Source organism: Meles meles, chromosome 5 (assembly GCF_922984935.1).
Source record: "Meles meles chromosome 5, mMelMel3.1 paternal haplotype, whole genome shotgun sequence".
NCBI lineage: Eukaryota > Metazoa > Chordata > Mammalia > Carnivora > Mustelidae > Meles > Meles meles.
In genome coordinates, this window is record NC_060070.1 from 19,349,512 (window position 1) to 19,366,611 (window position 17,100).

The following is a 17,100-nucleotide window of genomic DNA, read 5'->3' on the forward strand; positions in this document are numbered from 1 at the left end:
TAAATATCTTTTTAAAAAAGACCAAAAATAGTTTGGGGATTTAAATTTTGAGTTACATTTTCAACTAATGAAAGATGACAGGACCCTGAAAGTTTATGTTCTAACATTTTATAAGTTTTAACTTTTGAAGGCAAAAATTTGAAACCTTGTGTTAAAGGAAATTTGTTCATGGAATGAGTCTAGCTAATTGCCTAGTTTCCACATGGAATGAGGCTTTGTTCTCTACTAATGGATGTAATTGTCTCTAAGTAACTAAAGGAATTAGATGTAAAGTTATCCTTGACTGCAGTTTGAGAGAGAGATCCATAGAGGGACTTAAAAATTGGGAAATTTACAGGTTTTTTTTTTCTTTGTTTTTTTAAACCATGATCAGTTGTAACATGTCTTAGCAGATGCCACTTCAGATTGTAGTGAATTAGTTTTTCTCAGTATCAAAAATGTTCTTGCCTGTAGTAATTCCACGCACACTTTAGAGGCTGCTTTTTCAGTCATTTAAAATTTGGTATTGACTCCTCAGATAAAGAACTAAAATGTTTCAGTTAACTCATTCAGAGCCAAGGAAAACCACTTGAAATTATTTGCCTTCGTTTTTAATCCCCTGTTGATTTTGGTTCTTGTGTCTTCATCTCTGGGCAGTGGTTTTGCTCACGTGCTTATAGCCTTAAATAAGTTTTAATTTAATTTGTATAGACAAATTTCTTTAACTGGTATGCACAGTCTTAATTTAATTGACTGTTGATAAGCCAACAATCAATTAAATTATAAACCACTTAGTTGACTGACAGCTTTTTTAAAATTATTTTTGAGAAGAAAGTCTATTATAATGAGACATTCTTCTTTTTTCCCCATAACTTTGCTGAATGCTTCTTTCCTGTGTTGAGAATATTCTAATGAGTGCTTAGTTTGATTATGTCAGATTATATTATTTTCTTTTAATGTAGTGGTATCATTGTATAATAAACACACAAAGCTCTGCCATTTAATTTAGTAGCAAAATAATCCTCAGTTCACCATGCCGTGAAAGTATGACATTCAAAGTTCATTTCATTTTCTCTGTTTTTGACATGGGTATGTACTGGTAAAAAAAGGTCACAGTATAGGGATATACATGACTCCTAAAATACATTTGAGCTATAACTGTATCACAACAATTTGTAGTGCTCCAGGCAGCACTAGGAAATGATGAGAGTACCAGATGTGCTTTCTGTCACAACTACTCTACTTTGCAGTTGAAAGCATAAAAGAAGCCATAGATAATTTGTAAACAAATAAACATGGCCATGTTTCAGTAACACTTTATTTATGGACACTGAAATTTGCATTCCCTTGTCACATATGAAATATTCTTGTTTTAATTTTGCTTTTCAGTGGTTTAAAAGTGTAAAAACTGTTCTTAGCTCAAGGCTTTACAAAAAGACTTTGTTGGTCAGATTTGGGCTATAAAATAGATCACCAACCATTGTTTTATAACACTGAAAATTTACTAGAGCGATGTTTTAAAGTAATAATCCTGTAAGTACAGGATAGTCTTCAGTTGTTAATATATAGAAACATGTAGTATGTTTTTAAAACCTGGAGAATTGGATAGATTTCACAGGGAGAGTAAATACATTTTCTTACCTAGAGTGGGGCTAAAGGAAGGACTTAAAGATGTAAGGGCCAAACTTGTAACTTTAGATGTTTGAATGATCTCTTAGGCTGGAAATAAAGGAAGAAAGGGGATGAACATTCTGAAATACAGGAGCTCAAAAATGGATTTTCTGCACCCATGGTGGTTCTTTCATCTTTTAAAAGCTTTTAGAAACTTAACTGATGGCATTGTTTTCAGGTATCATCAGAGAGTGTTATATATTGATATTGATATCCATCATGGTGATGGTGTTGAAGAAGCTTTTTATACGACAGATCGTGTAATGACTGTATCATTCCATAAATATGGGGAATACTTTCCCGGAACAGGAGACTTAAGGGTAAGACTGAATTTCTGTCTGAATAAGTATTGTGATATGAAAATTAGGAGAACAGAGGAAGCTAATAATCATATCTAAACTAATACTGTTCTTCAGTCATTCATTTGAAACTTGTATGCAGAATTGAGTCATTTTATATGCTATATAACATTTGCTAGAATTCACTTTTGTTAACCAAAAGCAAAAATTTAGTGAGAACTGAGAGAACTTTCTTTTGCTCAGCCATAAATAATTTCTTTGGTTGAGCAATTATTTTGGACATCCCTGAAGCACGAAGTTTTCTAGATGTTTATTTGCATCTTTAAAACCTACTTGATAGTAGCCAACATTGCTGTTGCTTGTAAAAATTGGGGGAAGAAAATAACTTTTTTTAGGTTCTTGCCCTCCTTCTATGATGAGTCTTGATTTAACAGGCCTAATTTTAATCTCTTTTTTCTTAGGCTTCTGAAATTTGTAGTCTATATCATTTGGAAAGAGAAAGAATACTATAGCTTATCCTGCCTGCCTGTTACATTGAGTTCATTTATTTCTTTTATACTTCTGTTACCTTCTTTAATTTAGTGCTTTTTTTAATCTTATGAATGTGAAAACCACTGGTCAAATCTTGTTTGTACAAAGTTCCTTAGGTTTTTACAAACACAAAACAAAAACAAAAAAAACAAAGCTCCTGAAGTTTTTTGCTTTGCTGGTTTTTCTTAAACCAAACTACGTGCATGTTGAAATTTAGTCATAAATTTAAATAGTCGTTTTAAATTCAGCCTGGATTATATGGGGGAATTTCTCTTGTCATGGCATTCAGTATTCTAAGTTCTTTTATTAAGGTTATATTTCATATCTCTGGTATGTAGTTAGAGCTGTATAACAACCAAATGAAGAGTGGCCTTATTATATGTGAGTTTTTTTATTTGACCACAAGATGGTGCTCTTTCAGTAAGAGTTGTGATGGGGAAATCTTTTTTTACTTATAAATGGATAGAAGGTCAGTTGTTTATTGGAGTTTAAATTATGTGGCTTTTAAAATTGCAAATACATATTTTCAGTTCCATGCCTTTTAGCTCCTTCAGTGCCTTTCCCTCTTGGTCTTAACTTTACATACAGTGATTCTCAGTGTATGACTTTAAAACCAGCAGTATCGCTGGGAACATCCTGTCAGGCCTCTGAAAGTGATTCTGCACACTAACGTTTGAGAACCACTACTCTAAACGGGTAGAATTCCTTGGTCTACAGCCATTGTACTCAGTGGAAATTCAGCAAAGACTCTTCCTAGTTTTAAGCTTAAAGGTGGTCTCTTTTCAGTATAATCCTAATATAATGTCAGAATTAGTAAAACGTGGCCTCTGTTCATTTCTGACAATATTCTTAGGATTGATTGAAGTTGTTAGAAAGTATTGGAGAATGGGTGTTTTTTAAAGATTTCAGAATGATTTTGAATTTCTCTTTTACTCACTAAAGATTTTATACTTACTGTGTGAAATTTCATCATAATAATTTCCCTTTGGTTATTACAAAGGTGTCCCCAAAATTTTGTAAGGAGATCAATGTCAGTCATTATGCATGGAGTTACATTTGGAATTTCATAAAACTTGTGTGTATCTTTGATGTTAATTTAATAAACATTCCTTTTTTTTTTTTTTTAAAGATTTTACTTATTTATTTAACAGAGATCACAAGTAGGCAGAGAGAGGAGGAAGCAGGCTTCCCGCAAAGCAAAGAGCCCAATGCCGAGCTTGATCCAGGACCCTGGGATCACGACCTGAGCCGAAGGCAGAGGCTTAACATACTGAGCCACCCAGGCGCTCCTAAACATTCCCTTTTCTACCCGCCAGTTCGTTTTAAATTAGAAAAGAAAGCTACTTTGAGTTTAGGTCATTGATAAAACTGCTTGGCTTTATTAGAGCAGGAGTCTAAGGGAAAAAAGGGTATGATAAAGGAGCAGTTAAGAGTAAGAACTAGAGGGATGCCTGGGTGGCTCAGTTGGTCAAGCGGCTGCCTTCAGCTCAGGTCATGATCCTAGCGTCCTGGGATGGAGTCCCATATCGGGCTCCTTGCTCGGCAGGGAGCCTGCTTCTCCCTCTGCCTCTGCCTGCCTCTCTGCCTACTTGTGATCTTTCTCTCTCTGACAAATAAATAAATAAAATCTTTTAAAAAAAAAAAAGTAAGAACTAGAAGGGGTAAATCTGGGTGCAACAAGGGCAACAGCTGAGGGGCCAGCTGAGGTGCTGACCAGCTTTCTGTATTCTGAAATCTTAATGTCTAAGTATATTCCACAGTTTCGTTTTTAGAGCAGGATTTTAGGGATTCACCATGCTTTAGTTTATCCACATCTGAATGGTTTATATTTAGTTATATATAAACATTTAGATTTCTTCAGGAAAAATTGTTGGGGGAGATAAGTTAATTCACTTTTTCTTCATTGGAAGTTGGATCATGGAAACTCTAATATTGAAGGATAAACTCTGCTTTTTTAAAATGAATCAAACTCAGATCGTTATATGAGAGTTAAAGGGAGACTTGTATGAAAGCAGTAGTAGTCCTAAAGATTTCATGTACACTGAGACATAATTTAAAACACATTAAGAATCAGTTACCACCAATTCTTTGGTGTTAAAGAACAATTTTGTCGCAATTTTTGTGCTGTACCATTTCTTCTAGGAATTATGTGTGTGTGCACTCAGGTACATTTACACACATCCATCTACACATGCATGATGAATGATGCAAATAGTATATGTAGTGTGTGGGTGTATGTATATTTTCTAAGTGTATATCTTGCTGAACCCAACTCTCAGTTTCTTTTGCTGCTTTGGGAAGTATTAATGCCTAGAGTGGTTTTAATTCAACAAGTAGAAACAAAATTTATTTCAAGCCCAATTAAAGAGCAGATTTTGGTGCTTTAGTCTGCAGTTGTCAAAACTTGAGGGAAGTTGGAGCTTTTCTTTCATCATGAATAAACTTATACCAGAACGTGAGCCACAAGAAGGATTCTGCGTTACAGAGACAATGATCCTGTGTGATTCTTTTGCTCAGAGTATTTATTTTCTGCGGTTTTACTCATAATGTTGTCTTACATATTCTGTTCATGATTTATTTCTTGGTCTAATGTAATATTGCCTTTAATTGTTAAATTTCTTTTCTCCCCGAAATAGCTATTACAGATTAATTGGAATTGGTTCTGTTCAGCTTAATAAAACAATCCATTAATAATGGAATCTGCACTTCTGTATTTAAACTAAAAGATGAATTCAGAATTGGATATTGTTACCTAGTTTTTTAATCTTGTAAAAAATTCCTTAATAAGCATGTCAAGCATTTTTACTCTAAGAGCTGTTTAATTGTGTATTTTAGGATATTGGTGCAGGAAAAGGCAAATACTATGCTGTCAATTTTCCAATGAGAGATGGTATAGATGATGAATCCTATGGGCAGATATTTAAGCCTGTAAGTATTTTTATTTTCAAAATCAAAATGGAGTTTTGTGAAATAATTTTACAATATTGACATCTGTTGTCTTGTACATAGATTATCTCAAAGGTGATGGAGATGTATCAGCCTAGTGCTGTGGTGCTACAGTGTGGTGCAGACTCACTCTCTGGTGATAGGCTTGGTTGCTTCAATCTGACAGTCAAAGGTAAGTGGTTTAATGGGTGATAGTCCCAGGAACGTGTTTTCTTTTTTTCCTCTCCAAGAACTTCCCATTAAAGTTAATCATTATAATTTTTTGCCTCTACTGTATTAACACAGAATCACACGTTTTGTATTTTTCATTGGTTTTTGTTGGATATATATATGCATTTGGAATGCTGTTTCAGTAAATTAGGTTTTTTAAATTTTGTTGTTAAATTCATATGTGAATTGTTTTATAAAGCTTCTTGCAGTCCCAGCCAAGGCAGCCATTTTCATTGTTTTTCATTGCTCCTTTTGGTGTTTATCTTTCTCCAGATAACAAGCAAACTTTCTTTTATTTTTGTTTTTGTTTTTATTTTATTTTATTTTTAATCTCTGCTCCTAACATAGAGGGTTCAAACTCAAAACCCCGAGATCAAGAGTTGCATGTTTCTCAGGGCATCTGTCTGGCTCAGGAGGTTGAGCATGCGACTCTCGATTTCAGGTCAGGTCGTGGGATGGAGCCCTGCGCTGGGCTCTGTGCTTAGTATGGAGTCTGCTTGAGATTCTCCCTCTCCCCCAGTTCATGTTCTCTCTCAAATAAATAAAATCTTCAAAAAAAAAAAAAAAAGTTGCACGCTCCTTCAACTGAGCCAGCGAGGTGTCCCAAAACTTTATTACTTTCAATTTTAGCTTTGTATATTCAGTTCCTATCATGGAAGAAGAGGGATTTAGCTCTTTTTCACCACTTTGTCCCCAATACATGCATACACCCTTCCAGTATCTTCATTTTTATACCTTAAATCTGGTAATTATACTAGAATTTTTGTGTGGCTTTCAGTGTTTACAGCGCCATCAACATTAAAGCACTTTTCAGCTTATCAGATTTTTTTATTGTATACCTTGTTTTTCTTGCCTCATTTTTGTTTTCTCTTTACTCATTATTAAATCACCGGTATCTAAATAGCTTCAAATGTTCAGTTGCATCAAGTATTCCATCATTTTTACCTTTTTGAAGAATAGCCTTCTGAGCTATTACTGTTTGGACGAGTATCTCCTATAGACTTGGTGGAAAAAGTGCTCTTCGTTTCTCTTTTATATGCCTTCCCTCCCCCATTGCTCTTTCCTCTGTCTTCCTCTAAATTTTTGTCTTATTTTGTTAGAGCACAGTCTCAGGTAGCTTTCTGAGAAAAGATGTGTGGGGGATTAGGAGTATAGCACCAAAATTTAAATTTGATCCATTGTTGAAATTAACATGCGACTTAAGTCCAGACCAAAGTGAAAGTTCACCGTCATGGAATGAACTTCTAGGGTATAAGAATAAATCCTAAATTTTATTTAATAAGTTCTTAAAATTTATATTATGGGGATCAGTAATGATGAATATTGTACATAATTTTGTAGTTGTTTTCCTTCTGAATTTTCAGTTGACAAATGGATGTTCCTGCATTGAATTACCTCTTAAGATGTGAAGAATTCTCAAATAGAACTTTTTAAAAATGACTTGGCTTAAGTGGAATTAAATACCTAAATCTAGATATTAAAGTCTTTTATTTCATGTTGCTATTGCTTCTATACCAGTTAGCATTAGAATTAATGGTACAATCTGTTCTACTTTTATTAGGTTGAACCATACAAACTTGATTGTCCCTTTTCTTGGTAGGTCAGTAGCGGTCAAATAGCAGTTTCGTATTGTTGAACTTAATGTGTTGATAACCATCTGTTCGCTTCAAAATGGATATGATCTTCCTAATGTACAAAATGGGTATTAACGGTCCGTTTTCATGTCCTAGCACTTTGAAAATGCTTTGTTTTCATACTTAAAAGTTTTAACATTCATAATCATAAACTGAGTGTTTTACTTTTATAGTAATTTATGTTTCTACTGTTAGAATTTCAGTTATATAAAGCGCTAAGGATATTTTCAATCCCAGATCTTTAACTTGATTCTAAGTTTTTTCCATTGCCAGCTTCAATTTAGATTTCTCAGGGCTTTTTAAAGTCCGTTACCTCTTGTCCATCTCTTTTCTACCTTACTTTAGGTTATTACTGTGTGTTCTCTGCCATTCTTCATTTTTTATAGGTTTCGGTTTTATTCCTTAAAAAATACCATTATAGTCATTTTTATCAGGTTTTAAGGAGAAGGAAAAGTGTTTTTGTTTAGCCAGCTAGCTGTCTTTACTCAGAAGTCTATGAGTTAACTTTTTATTTTGTCTTTAAAAATTAACTAAAGTGTGGGGCGCCTGGGTGGCTCAGTCATTAAGTGTCTGCCTTCGGCTCAGGTCATGATCCCAGGGCCCTGGATCGAGCCCCACATGGGGCTCTCTGCTCAGCAGGAAGCCTGCTTCTCCCTCTCCAACTCCCCCTGCTTGAATCTCTCTCCCTGTCAAATAATTAAAAAAAAAAAAAAATCTTAAAAAAAAAAATACTAAAGTGGTTTTTTTATCTATTATAAGAAGCTCATGTTTTTCTAGTAGCGGTAATAGAAATTGGGTTATGAATTTTATATTGCAACCATCGAATACTCAATGGAAATGCTCACAAATATACAATTACATGAAAAAATCATTAAATCTTACTAGTCAGAAGGAATTACAATGAAATACTTTAAAAACGCTCTTTGGATAATGGAGTTTTAAACAGTTTCGTCTTTGTACTTTTTGATTTTTTCCAAATATTCTTCAGTAAGCATGGATTTCTTCTATAATTAAAGGGTGTTTTTCTTTAAAGATTGATTTGTATGCCTGAATGATAGATAACATCATTAATACTGGTAACTAACTTAAAACTAATTATTAAACAATTACATTTATCCAAAGAAAATATTTTGCTTTAGTATTAGGTGTACTTTCCATTTAAATTTCTACACATAGATATTTGTTGAAGTATTTCTTAATAGCAGTAGAGAGTAATTTTATAATCTTAAGTAAGTTAAGAAAATTATTCATAGGATGCTACCTGAAGATAACTTACAGTTAAACTTTGTTGTATAGCTTTTCATGATTTGTCTGCATTATGTTTATATGGAAAAGTGGTAAAATTTAGATTATTCATAGGGTTTTTTTTAAAGATTTTATTTATTTATTTGACAGAGAGAGATCACAAGCAGGCCAAGAGGCAGGCAGAGAGAGAGGAAGGGAAGCAGGCTCCCTGCTGAGCAGAGAGCCCAATGCGGGACTCGATCCCAGGACCCTGAGATCATGACCTGAGCCGAAGGCAGAGGTTTAACCCACTGAGCCACCCAGGTGCCCCGTTCATGGTTCTTTAAAGATTTTATTTATTTATTTGACAGAGAGACAGCAAGAGAGGGAACACAAGCAGGGGGAGTGGGAGAGGGAGAACCAGGCTTCCCGCTGAAGAGGGAGCCAATGCAGGGCTTGATCCCAGGACCCTGGGATCATGACCTGAGCCGAAGGCAGACGCTTAACAATTCAGCCACCCAGGCACCCTATGATTGTTCATGTTTCATTGTAACCTTTTTTCCCCATGTAATGTCACATCAACATAGAATCTTCATCCACATAATGTCTTCCTATGTTAATAAAAATAGCTGTTCTGTTCATATTTTTTATGTTAATTTAGTTGTATAATTCGCTTTCCTATTAGGGACGCTTGTTAAAATAGCCACTTATATCTTACTGTGTTCTATATATCATTGTGTGAAGGATATTTAAATAAAAATTTTAGACTAGAAATTTCTTGAAATTTTTACATACTCTTTAAATACTTAGAAAAGCCATTTGGGTTGAGTAAAATCTGTTGTTTGCATTCATTATCTTTTTAAAACTTACTTGTCAAACTGTCAACAATATTTAAATTTGTTGTTACCCAAATCTTTTTTTTTGTCTCAGGTCATGCTAAATGTGTAGAAGTTGTGAAAACTTTTAATTTACCATTACTGATGCTTGGGGGAGGTGGATACACAATTCGTAATGTTGCTCGGTGTTGGACATACGAGACTGCAGTTGCCCTTGATTGTGAGATTCCCAATGGTAAGTCGTCATACTGTGATGTCTGTATGGTATGAAACTGTCATTGTATACAAATGGACAGATTATTGCAAACCATGTAAGTAGGAGAGCAGTCACTTTTAAAAGTTTTCTTAGGGACTATTTCACAGCTTGAATCTAGATTTTGTGCATGGGTTTGTGTGAAATTGAGTTTTTAATATGTTACTTTATTTCATTGTTTTTAATAGAATTGCCATATAATGATTACTTTGAGTATTTTGGCCCGGACTTCAAACTGCATATTAGTCCTTCAAACATGACAAACCAGAACACTCCAGAATATATGGAAAAGATAAAGTAAGAGATCATTGAATTGATTTGATAAACATTTTATTTTTATATATCAGATATTTCCTTTGTCTTTTTCAAAACCCTTTGAAACCTTAAGATCACTGGTTATTTTTTTCTGAGATAATGAAAATGTATGTGCTTCATTGCTCAAAAATACTTTCATTTTCTTTTAAAATGGATTTTTAAATTTCAAAGGGCACTGTAAATTATATACTTCTTTGCCTTACTTGAAAATGAAATTTTCCTTTTCGAAACATTTTGGTAAACTTTATCTCCAAGAGCAAAGTGTTTAGAGGGCTGTTGTACACAGACCCAAGTTTGTGTCCTCTCTCTGACACAACTAGGTCTGTGACATTTGGCAGGCTAATTTGCCTTTAGGCTTACATTTTCTCCTCATTGAAATGGGGGATGAAATAGTACTTATGTTGAAAATTTTGAGTGTTAGGTGAGTTAATGATAGTCTGTGAAGTGATCTTGCTTTTATTTTATTATTTTAACTCAACGGTTAAGTCAGAGAAATGATGAAATTTTTGCTTAATGTTTCCTCTTACATTTAAGAGGAACTTGAAAAGAATATTGTCTAATGAATTTGCATATGTAATTTAGACAGCGTTTATTTGAAAATTTACGCATGTTACCTCATGCACCTGGCGTCCAGATGCAAGCTATTCCAGAAGATGCTGTTCATGAAGACAGTGGAGATGAAGATGGAGAGGATCCAGACAAGAGAATTTCTAGTAAGATAATGCCTTGATGTGTGCTGTTACATTCTTCTGATTTGTTAAAAATAGCACTACAAATTAAAGATTTTGGTGGTCCAGGAACTTCACTCTGGGTCATGTTCCATGAGGACACTATTATTATTGTCCTTTTTTCCCATTTTTAATCTTACATAGATTTGACTTTTGTTTTTTTGTGTGGTTTTTTTGTTGTTGTTGTTAAGAGAGAGAGCACAAGCAGGGGTAGCTGTAGGCAGAGGGAGAGGGAGAAGCAGGCTCCTCACAGAGCAGGGAGCCTAATGTGGGGTTCAGTCCCAGGACCCTGGGATCATGACATAATCCAGAGGCAGACACTTAACCGACTAAGCCACGCAGCACCCTTCTTGTGTCTTAAAGCCTCATTTGAGTGTCAGTGTTTTTAGTTCATGTGACTCTATGTATATGATCAAGGAGCACCTAGGTTCCTCAGTCGGTTAAGCATCTGACTCTTGATAAGGGCTCAGGTCATGATTTCAGGGTAATGAGATCGAGCCCCGCATTGGACCCTGCACTGGTATTTCGGAGTGAATTGGAAAGTTATGCCATTTATCCAAATGAGAATGAGTTCAGTAACATTAAGCACCTTCTGTTTGATTCTCTTGCTTAATATCAGTTGCTAGAGTTGTAGCATAATATGGTATATGTTGTGGTATAGACCTTTTAACATACTTGGTATTAATGATATCTTTAATGTTACTGTCTACATCTCCTTTTAGCTCTGAAATAAATGGTCACTCCTTAGATAAAGATAGTATCCCCCCCTCCTATTAGTTAAACATAGTTTTTCCCTCCAAATTTTTTTTGGTGAGTTCCCCAAATGTTTTTCATGCTTCTTTGAATTACTTCTTCCTAGATAAAATCTAAAATTTCATTATTGAACAAACCATGCATTCAGTTCTAATCTTAGGATTATTAAGCATCTGTACCCTGTACTTTTAGATGTGGAAATTGGTTGGTACATTTGTATATGAGTGTGTTACAACAATTATAAAACCTGTGACTGCCTTGTCAACTTTTATTAAAATTTTTATATAATCAGTTAGAGCATCAGACAAACGAATAGCTTGTGATGAAGAATTCTCAGATTCTGAGGATGAAGGAGAAGGAGGACGTAGAAATGTGGCTGATCATAAGAAAGGAGCAAAGAAAGCTAGAATTGAAGAAGACAAGAAAGAAACAGAGGACAAAAAAGCAGGTCAGATTTATTTTCCGGTAAAAGTATTTTAATTGTAAGTTTTTAAAATGAGCTTCACTGCAATTTTTTAATGAAATCCTGAAGTCAGTTGTGCAAGTATTAAAGGGTGATTATGACTTTTTTCCATGTGGTAAATGGGCTTACGTTACCTGCTCTCTTAATGTTAATAGTCACATTTGCTCTCATAGAAAACCTTACTGTCTCTTGCTGACACAGGCACAGGACAGCAGATGTCGCACTGTGATACAGATGGGGTAAAGACGACGTGCTTACAGATCCATTTGTAGTCTTTGAGCAGAGTTCAAATTCTGAGATAGCTTTTAACTACCTAACCTTTATTTGATAGGAATAAGACACAAAAATCGAGTTATCCTTAGACCGAGTTTCAACATTGTGAAAAAGCTGAGAGAGAGTACACTTGGCTCAGAAATTGTGATGAAAACATAAAAACTCTGAGGAAAGATAGGAAGGTGGAAGCTGGGTTGGAGGGGGGAGGTATAATACTTTGATGTCATAACTTAAAAATGCTGGTAGCTTATCTTTTGACAAAATGACTTTTGTCATTTTGTCAGTAAATTTTGTCAATTTACTACCAGAATCTCTTACCTCTTACCTAAGTTCCCAGAGTATTCATACATGCCTTGGTCATTTTATTTAACATACATTGTAATGCCTCATAATAGGATTTTATGTACTTCCATGCTAGGTTGAGCTGCTCGTGGCCAGGGAACACAGTATCTTAAATATCTATATTCTTAACATTGGTGCGTTCCTTGATGGAATGGATACCAGATACCTGATACCTGCATACAAGTAATGGTGATGAACTTGAGTTTTAGTTGACTGTTAATTTTGACCCTATTGCACGTGGAAAACTCATAGACATACTTGGCCAGCATCCTTTTCCTTATATCTGTCAACATTGAGGTTTCATGAATAAGCTGGCTGTCATGTTCCTTTTTTTTTTTCTTTTTTGCTAGAGCGGTTAGATTCCCCAGCATATCTGACACTTGCAGTTCTATTCTTTTACTCGTGATTCACTCCTCTGTAGGCTACCCACCATTCTCTAACTTTTAAATTCTAACTTTGAATGTATCACAATGATGGCTCCAGTCCGCTCTTACGTACCGACTGACATCCAGAAATTCCACTCACGTTTGAGGTAAGGAGGGCTTAGCTTTAGCTACATTGTTTTCTAGTATTTTTAGTTCTTTCACCATCAGTACGTACTAGCTCACTTTTGAAGTTTTCTTCTCGTTTTAAAAATCTTTAGCTTTTTTGTGCTTTTTTTCCCCTCAAATGGGAAAGCACCTTCACTAGGGTGCTCCTTGTATCATTGCGCTTCTAGCTAAAAATGAGAGTACCTTTTGATTTGGCTAATGACCTCGTAGTAGATTAATCTCTTAGTGTTTGGCTCCTCAAAACTTTTGCTGCTGATAATGATAATTTTTAAGAATTTGTTTTATGGTGGGCGCTTCTTATAAGGTCTTCCATTTGTCTTAAACTGCCGTGTCTTACACGTAAAGAAATATTACTACCGAAAACTTAAAATCTGTAAATCAAAACCTGAAGTTGGGGCTATTTCTTTTTTCTTCCTCCATTTCTCAGTTCCATTTTGGCACTTTGAATTACTAAGTTTACATATCCCAAGTTAAGCCAGTAGTCCAAAAAAAGTCATAGTATCCTTATTGTCACACACGTTTGTATTGTCAGAGCAGTCCCCTGAAGTGTCTGTGTAGCATGCTGAGTAACAATGTTTTATAATCAGGTATCTTTATTGTCGGGTCATTGCTTCAGAACTTTGGTTCATATGCTGCTTTGAAGAAATTCAGCACATTCGGGCTAATTTGTTTTAGTAGTCTTGAGTTTGTAGTGTTAGTATTACTATTTTATTGATTTTTATTAGAATTGTAAAGTTTCAGGACATACAGTGAGGGTTAAAAGTGAGTGGTGGAAGCAATAGGATTTAGCCTCTACTGTGCCTCTGAGCTTATCTTACCTAATTCTCCTGTCTTCTAACAGTACGTCATTCCCAGTGGTCTTTCACTTCTTCCTCCTAATCTCTTTGTTCTGTGTTGGGGCGCCTGGGTGGTTCAGTCTCTGTGGAGTGTCTGCCTTTGGCTTAGGTCATGATTCCAGGCTCTCCCTCTGCCTCCCTCCCTCCCTCTTTCTCCCTCTCTCATGAATAAATAAATAAAATCTTTTTAAAAAAAATTCTGGCTTGCCTCAAAGTCCTTTTAAGTTTTCCTTCTGTTCAGGATGCTTAATCCCTTTTCCCACCCAAAGCTATTCATTTTTAGGACACCTCTCAGATGTCTCTCTCTGTAATAGCCTTTCCCAGCCTCCCTCAGTGCTGTGCCTCTATCTGTAGGCTGAGCTTCTCCACAACCCGTGCCCAGCTGTAATACTGCAGTATGAGTGAAACAGGACTTCCAAAGGGCAGGACCTGGGTTGTTACATTGACCCTTGAACTTAGCAAAGCTTCTGTAGTTAACTGAATTCATGAATACTGTTTGTATATGACAGCTTTTTATATTGTAAGGAAAGTATATTTTTGAATGTATATATTTTGTTTTTTAAAATAGGCTTTAAACGCTTCCCAATTTTTTTTTTTTTTTTAGATGTTAAGGAAGAAGATAAATCTAAGGACAGTAGTGGTGAAAAAACAGATACCAAAGGGTAAATTATAGTCCTTGTCTAGTAATTTTTATATACTATAAAACTAATAAATATATTTACTTTGGGTGTATGTTTTGGGAAGTGCCGGACTGAACTTGCCGGAGAGCATCAGTAAGTTGTATGAGGCGTTCTAAATTTTCGTCCATATTTGCGGATAAGGTAATACATGCCATCTTAACCATCCAGTTTATTTGTTCATCTGTTACTTATGTAGCTTGCCTTAAAAAATGATAAAGACTATAATAATACTGTATAACTGAACATAAATTAGTTTGTACTCTTGTACATAATGTATTTGAGACATTTTGCTAATACCTTCATGTGATCTTTTCATGGTTCTTTTAATTTCCATATATGAATTTTTTTAGTGTTGGGAGGTAGATAAATTTAAACATAGGGCTAACATAACACAATTCATAATGCAGTTATGTTTAGCAGAATCATAATTGAGGTTTTTATAATCATAAAGCATATAAATACTGGACCACGTAGAGATTCTAAAAATCCCTGGAAAGATTAAGGGAGTCAGTACTCCAAAAACAAGGCATTATCATGTGTTTCTGGGCATGACCCTGTAGGACCCTAATATTCTATGTTGCCTCTTTTAACAGAGCCAAATCAGAACAGCTCAGCAACCCTTGAATTTGAGTGTCTCACCAATTTCAGAAACCATAAAAGAGAAAATATTGGGAAGAAAAATTTTTTCTTTTTGAAGACTTCTGGCTTCATTTTATACTACTTTGGCATGGACTGTATTTATTTTCAAAATGGCTTTTTTTTTTTGTTTTTGTTTTTCTTGGCAAGTTTTATTGTGAGTTTTCTAATTATGAAGCAAAATTTCTTTTCTCCACCATGCTTTATGTGATAGTATTTAAAATTGATGTGAGTTATTATGTCAAAAACTGATCTATTAAAGAAGTAATTGGCCTTTCTGAGCTGATTTTTTCCATCTTTTGTAATTATCTTTATTAAAAAATTGTACTTGGATTGTCTTTTGTCTGTTTATTACAACATGAAATCCTTTTTGGGGGGCTTAATACCATGACTTTCTGTACAATTAGGATATATTAGGAGTGAAAGATAACTGACTACAACTTCAAGGACATCCATTCACTGTTCAGGAAAGAGTATTTTACAGTACTTATTTCTTAATGCAATAGCAGTTCCGCTGTCTTGGTTTTTATAGTTTGGCCAGTCACCAGTGAAGATTGGCACCTCTTTGTAATAATTTATCTCTAAATTAATAATATAAGCTATGCGATTGAAATCAGGAATTATATTTGAGCTGAACCAAAGATTCCTAAAAACTGGAAATGAAAATTCTGAATTGAAAGAAGAAATCCTAATCGGAGAAGGAAACTGTCTTCCATACTGAGCGATATGTGACTTCGCTGCCAACCGCACTATGTATGAAGTAGACAAGGAATTGTATGGCTGTGTTTGACCAGAATTTTCCTGTATTCATATTAACTCTGTCTAAAATAAAACCTATTTAGACAAAACCTGGTCCTTTTACTGCATTTTGCACAGCATCCAGGTTCCACTATTGCACACAAGTTTCCAAACCAAGGAAATAACAATTAGTTTATTTTTCCGTTTATTGAGTATTTGTTCATTTTAATGCCTTGAAATGCCTGCAACTGAAGGCAATGGAGGAACGCCTGCAGCCTGCATCGTGGTGGCAGAAAGCAGACAAGCGGGTAATTTATACTTACTCTAGGATATGCAACAGAAAAAATACCGTTTTAGGAACTTGTCAAAATGAGTAAAATTGCCTTCTTGCCAGACCTAAAGTGATTGTTTTGAAATAAAAATCATAAAATTCTAGAAGATGATGTGGAAGATGTTTCTCTGTAAGCCCCTGTGTTGAGAAATACTTCAGACATTCACAGAAGCACCCGATTTAGGTAATGAACAGCCATGGACCGATTCAGATTTAACTTTGTTTCACTTTTGCCATATTTGCTTTAAGTGTTGTTTTTTTTTTTTCCTTTAAATATATTATACCAGGTTGAAGACATCTTTATACACTTTGCCATTTAGCTCCCCTTTCCCACTTTGCAGAAGTAACTGTTTCTCTGAAGTTTGTGGATCATCTCTCCATGCTTTTACTCTTGCTGCAAATCCAGCATCTGAGCCTTGATGACATTAGGTATTAACTCAGTCCTTCATTAAGGGACTAAGCTAATGTGTTTAGTGTTCATAGATCACAGAAAGTATCACATACATATACTTCTGTAACTTGGTTCTTACATTGTGATTAACGGCGTTGAGAAAGTGTAGTTCATTTTAATTGCTGTGTATTACTGTTCTATTGTAAGGACACACCAAACATGTTTCAGTGCTATAATGAACCTCTTTGGGCACATTTACGTTTTGTTTTCCTATTACAAATAGCCTATATAACTGAAGCTTCAGGGGAATTGTGAAACATGCACATTCAGCCCAAGTAACTTGGTACAACCTCCAGACAACTGTGGAAAGAACAAAGGGCCTGTTTACAATAGCAGTAACAATTTCTAGAAATGAAAGTGTAGAGAAGTTCTGGTATTTAATGAGAAAGATCAGAGTAACTAGGTAAATACCAGTGTACA

General features: G+C 34.9%; 1 protein-coding gene across 1 annotated transcript in view; it reads left to right on the forward strand.

Moving 5' to 3' along the window:
• Positions 1-16,008, forward strand: part of HDAC2 (histone deacetylase 2) — a 30,058-nt gene extending 14,050 nt beyond the window's left edge. Inside the window, exons 6-14 of the mRNA XM_046005910.1 lie at positions 1,829-1,970; positions 5,316-5,408; positions 5,490-5,598; positions 9,425-9,565; positions 9,772-9,880; positions 10,481-10,611; positions 11,672-11,827; positions 14,449-14,506; positions 15,118-16,008. Coding sequence (XP_045861866.1) covers positions 1,829-1,970; positions 5,316-5,408; positions 5,490-5,598; positions 9,425-9,565; positions 9,772-9,880; positions 10,481-10,611; positions 11,672-11,827; positions 14,449-14,506; positions 15,118-15,148 — 970 coding nt within the window. The 3' untranslated portion in view covers positions 15,149-16,008. The remainder of the gene's footprint in view (positions 1-1,828; positions 1,971-5,315; positions 5,409-5,489; positions 5,599-9,424; positions 9,566-9,771; positions 9,881-10,480; positions 10,612-11,671; positions 11,828-14,448; positions 14,507-15,117) is intronic.
• Positions 16,009-17,100: the final 1,092 nt, after the last annotated feature.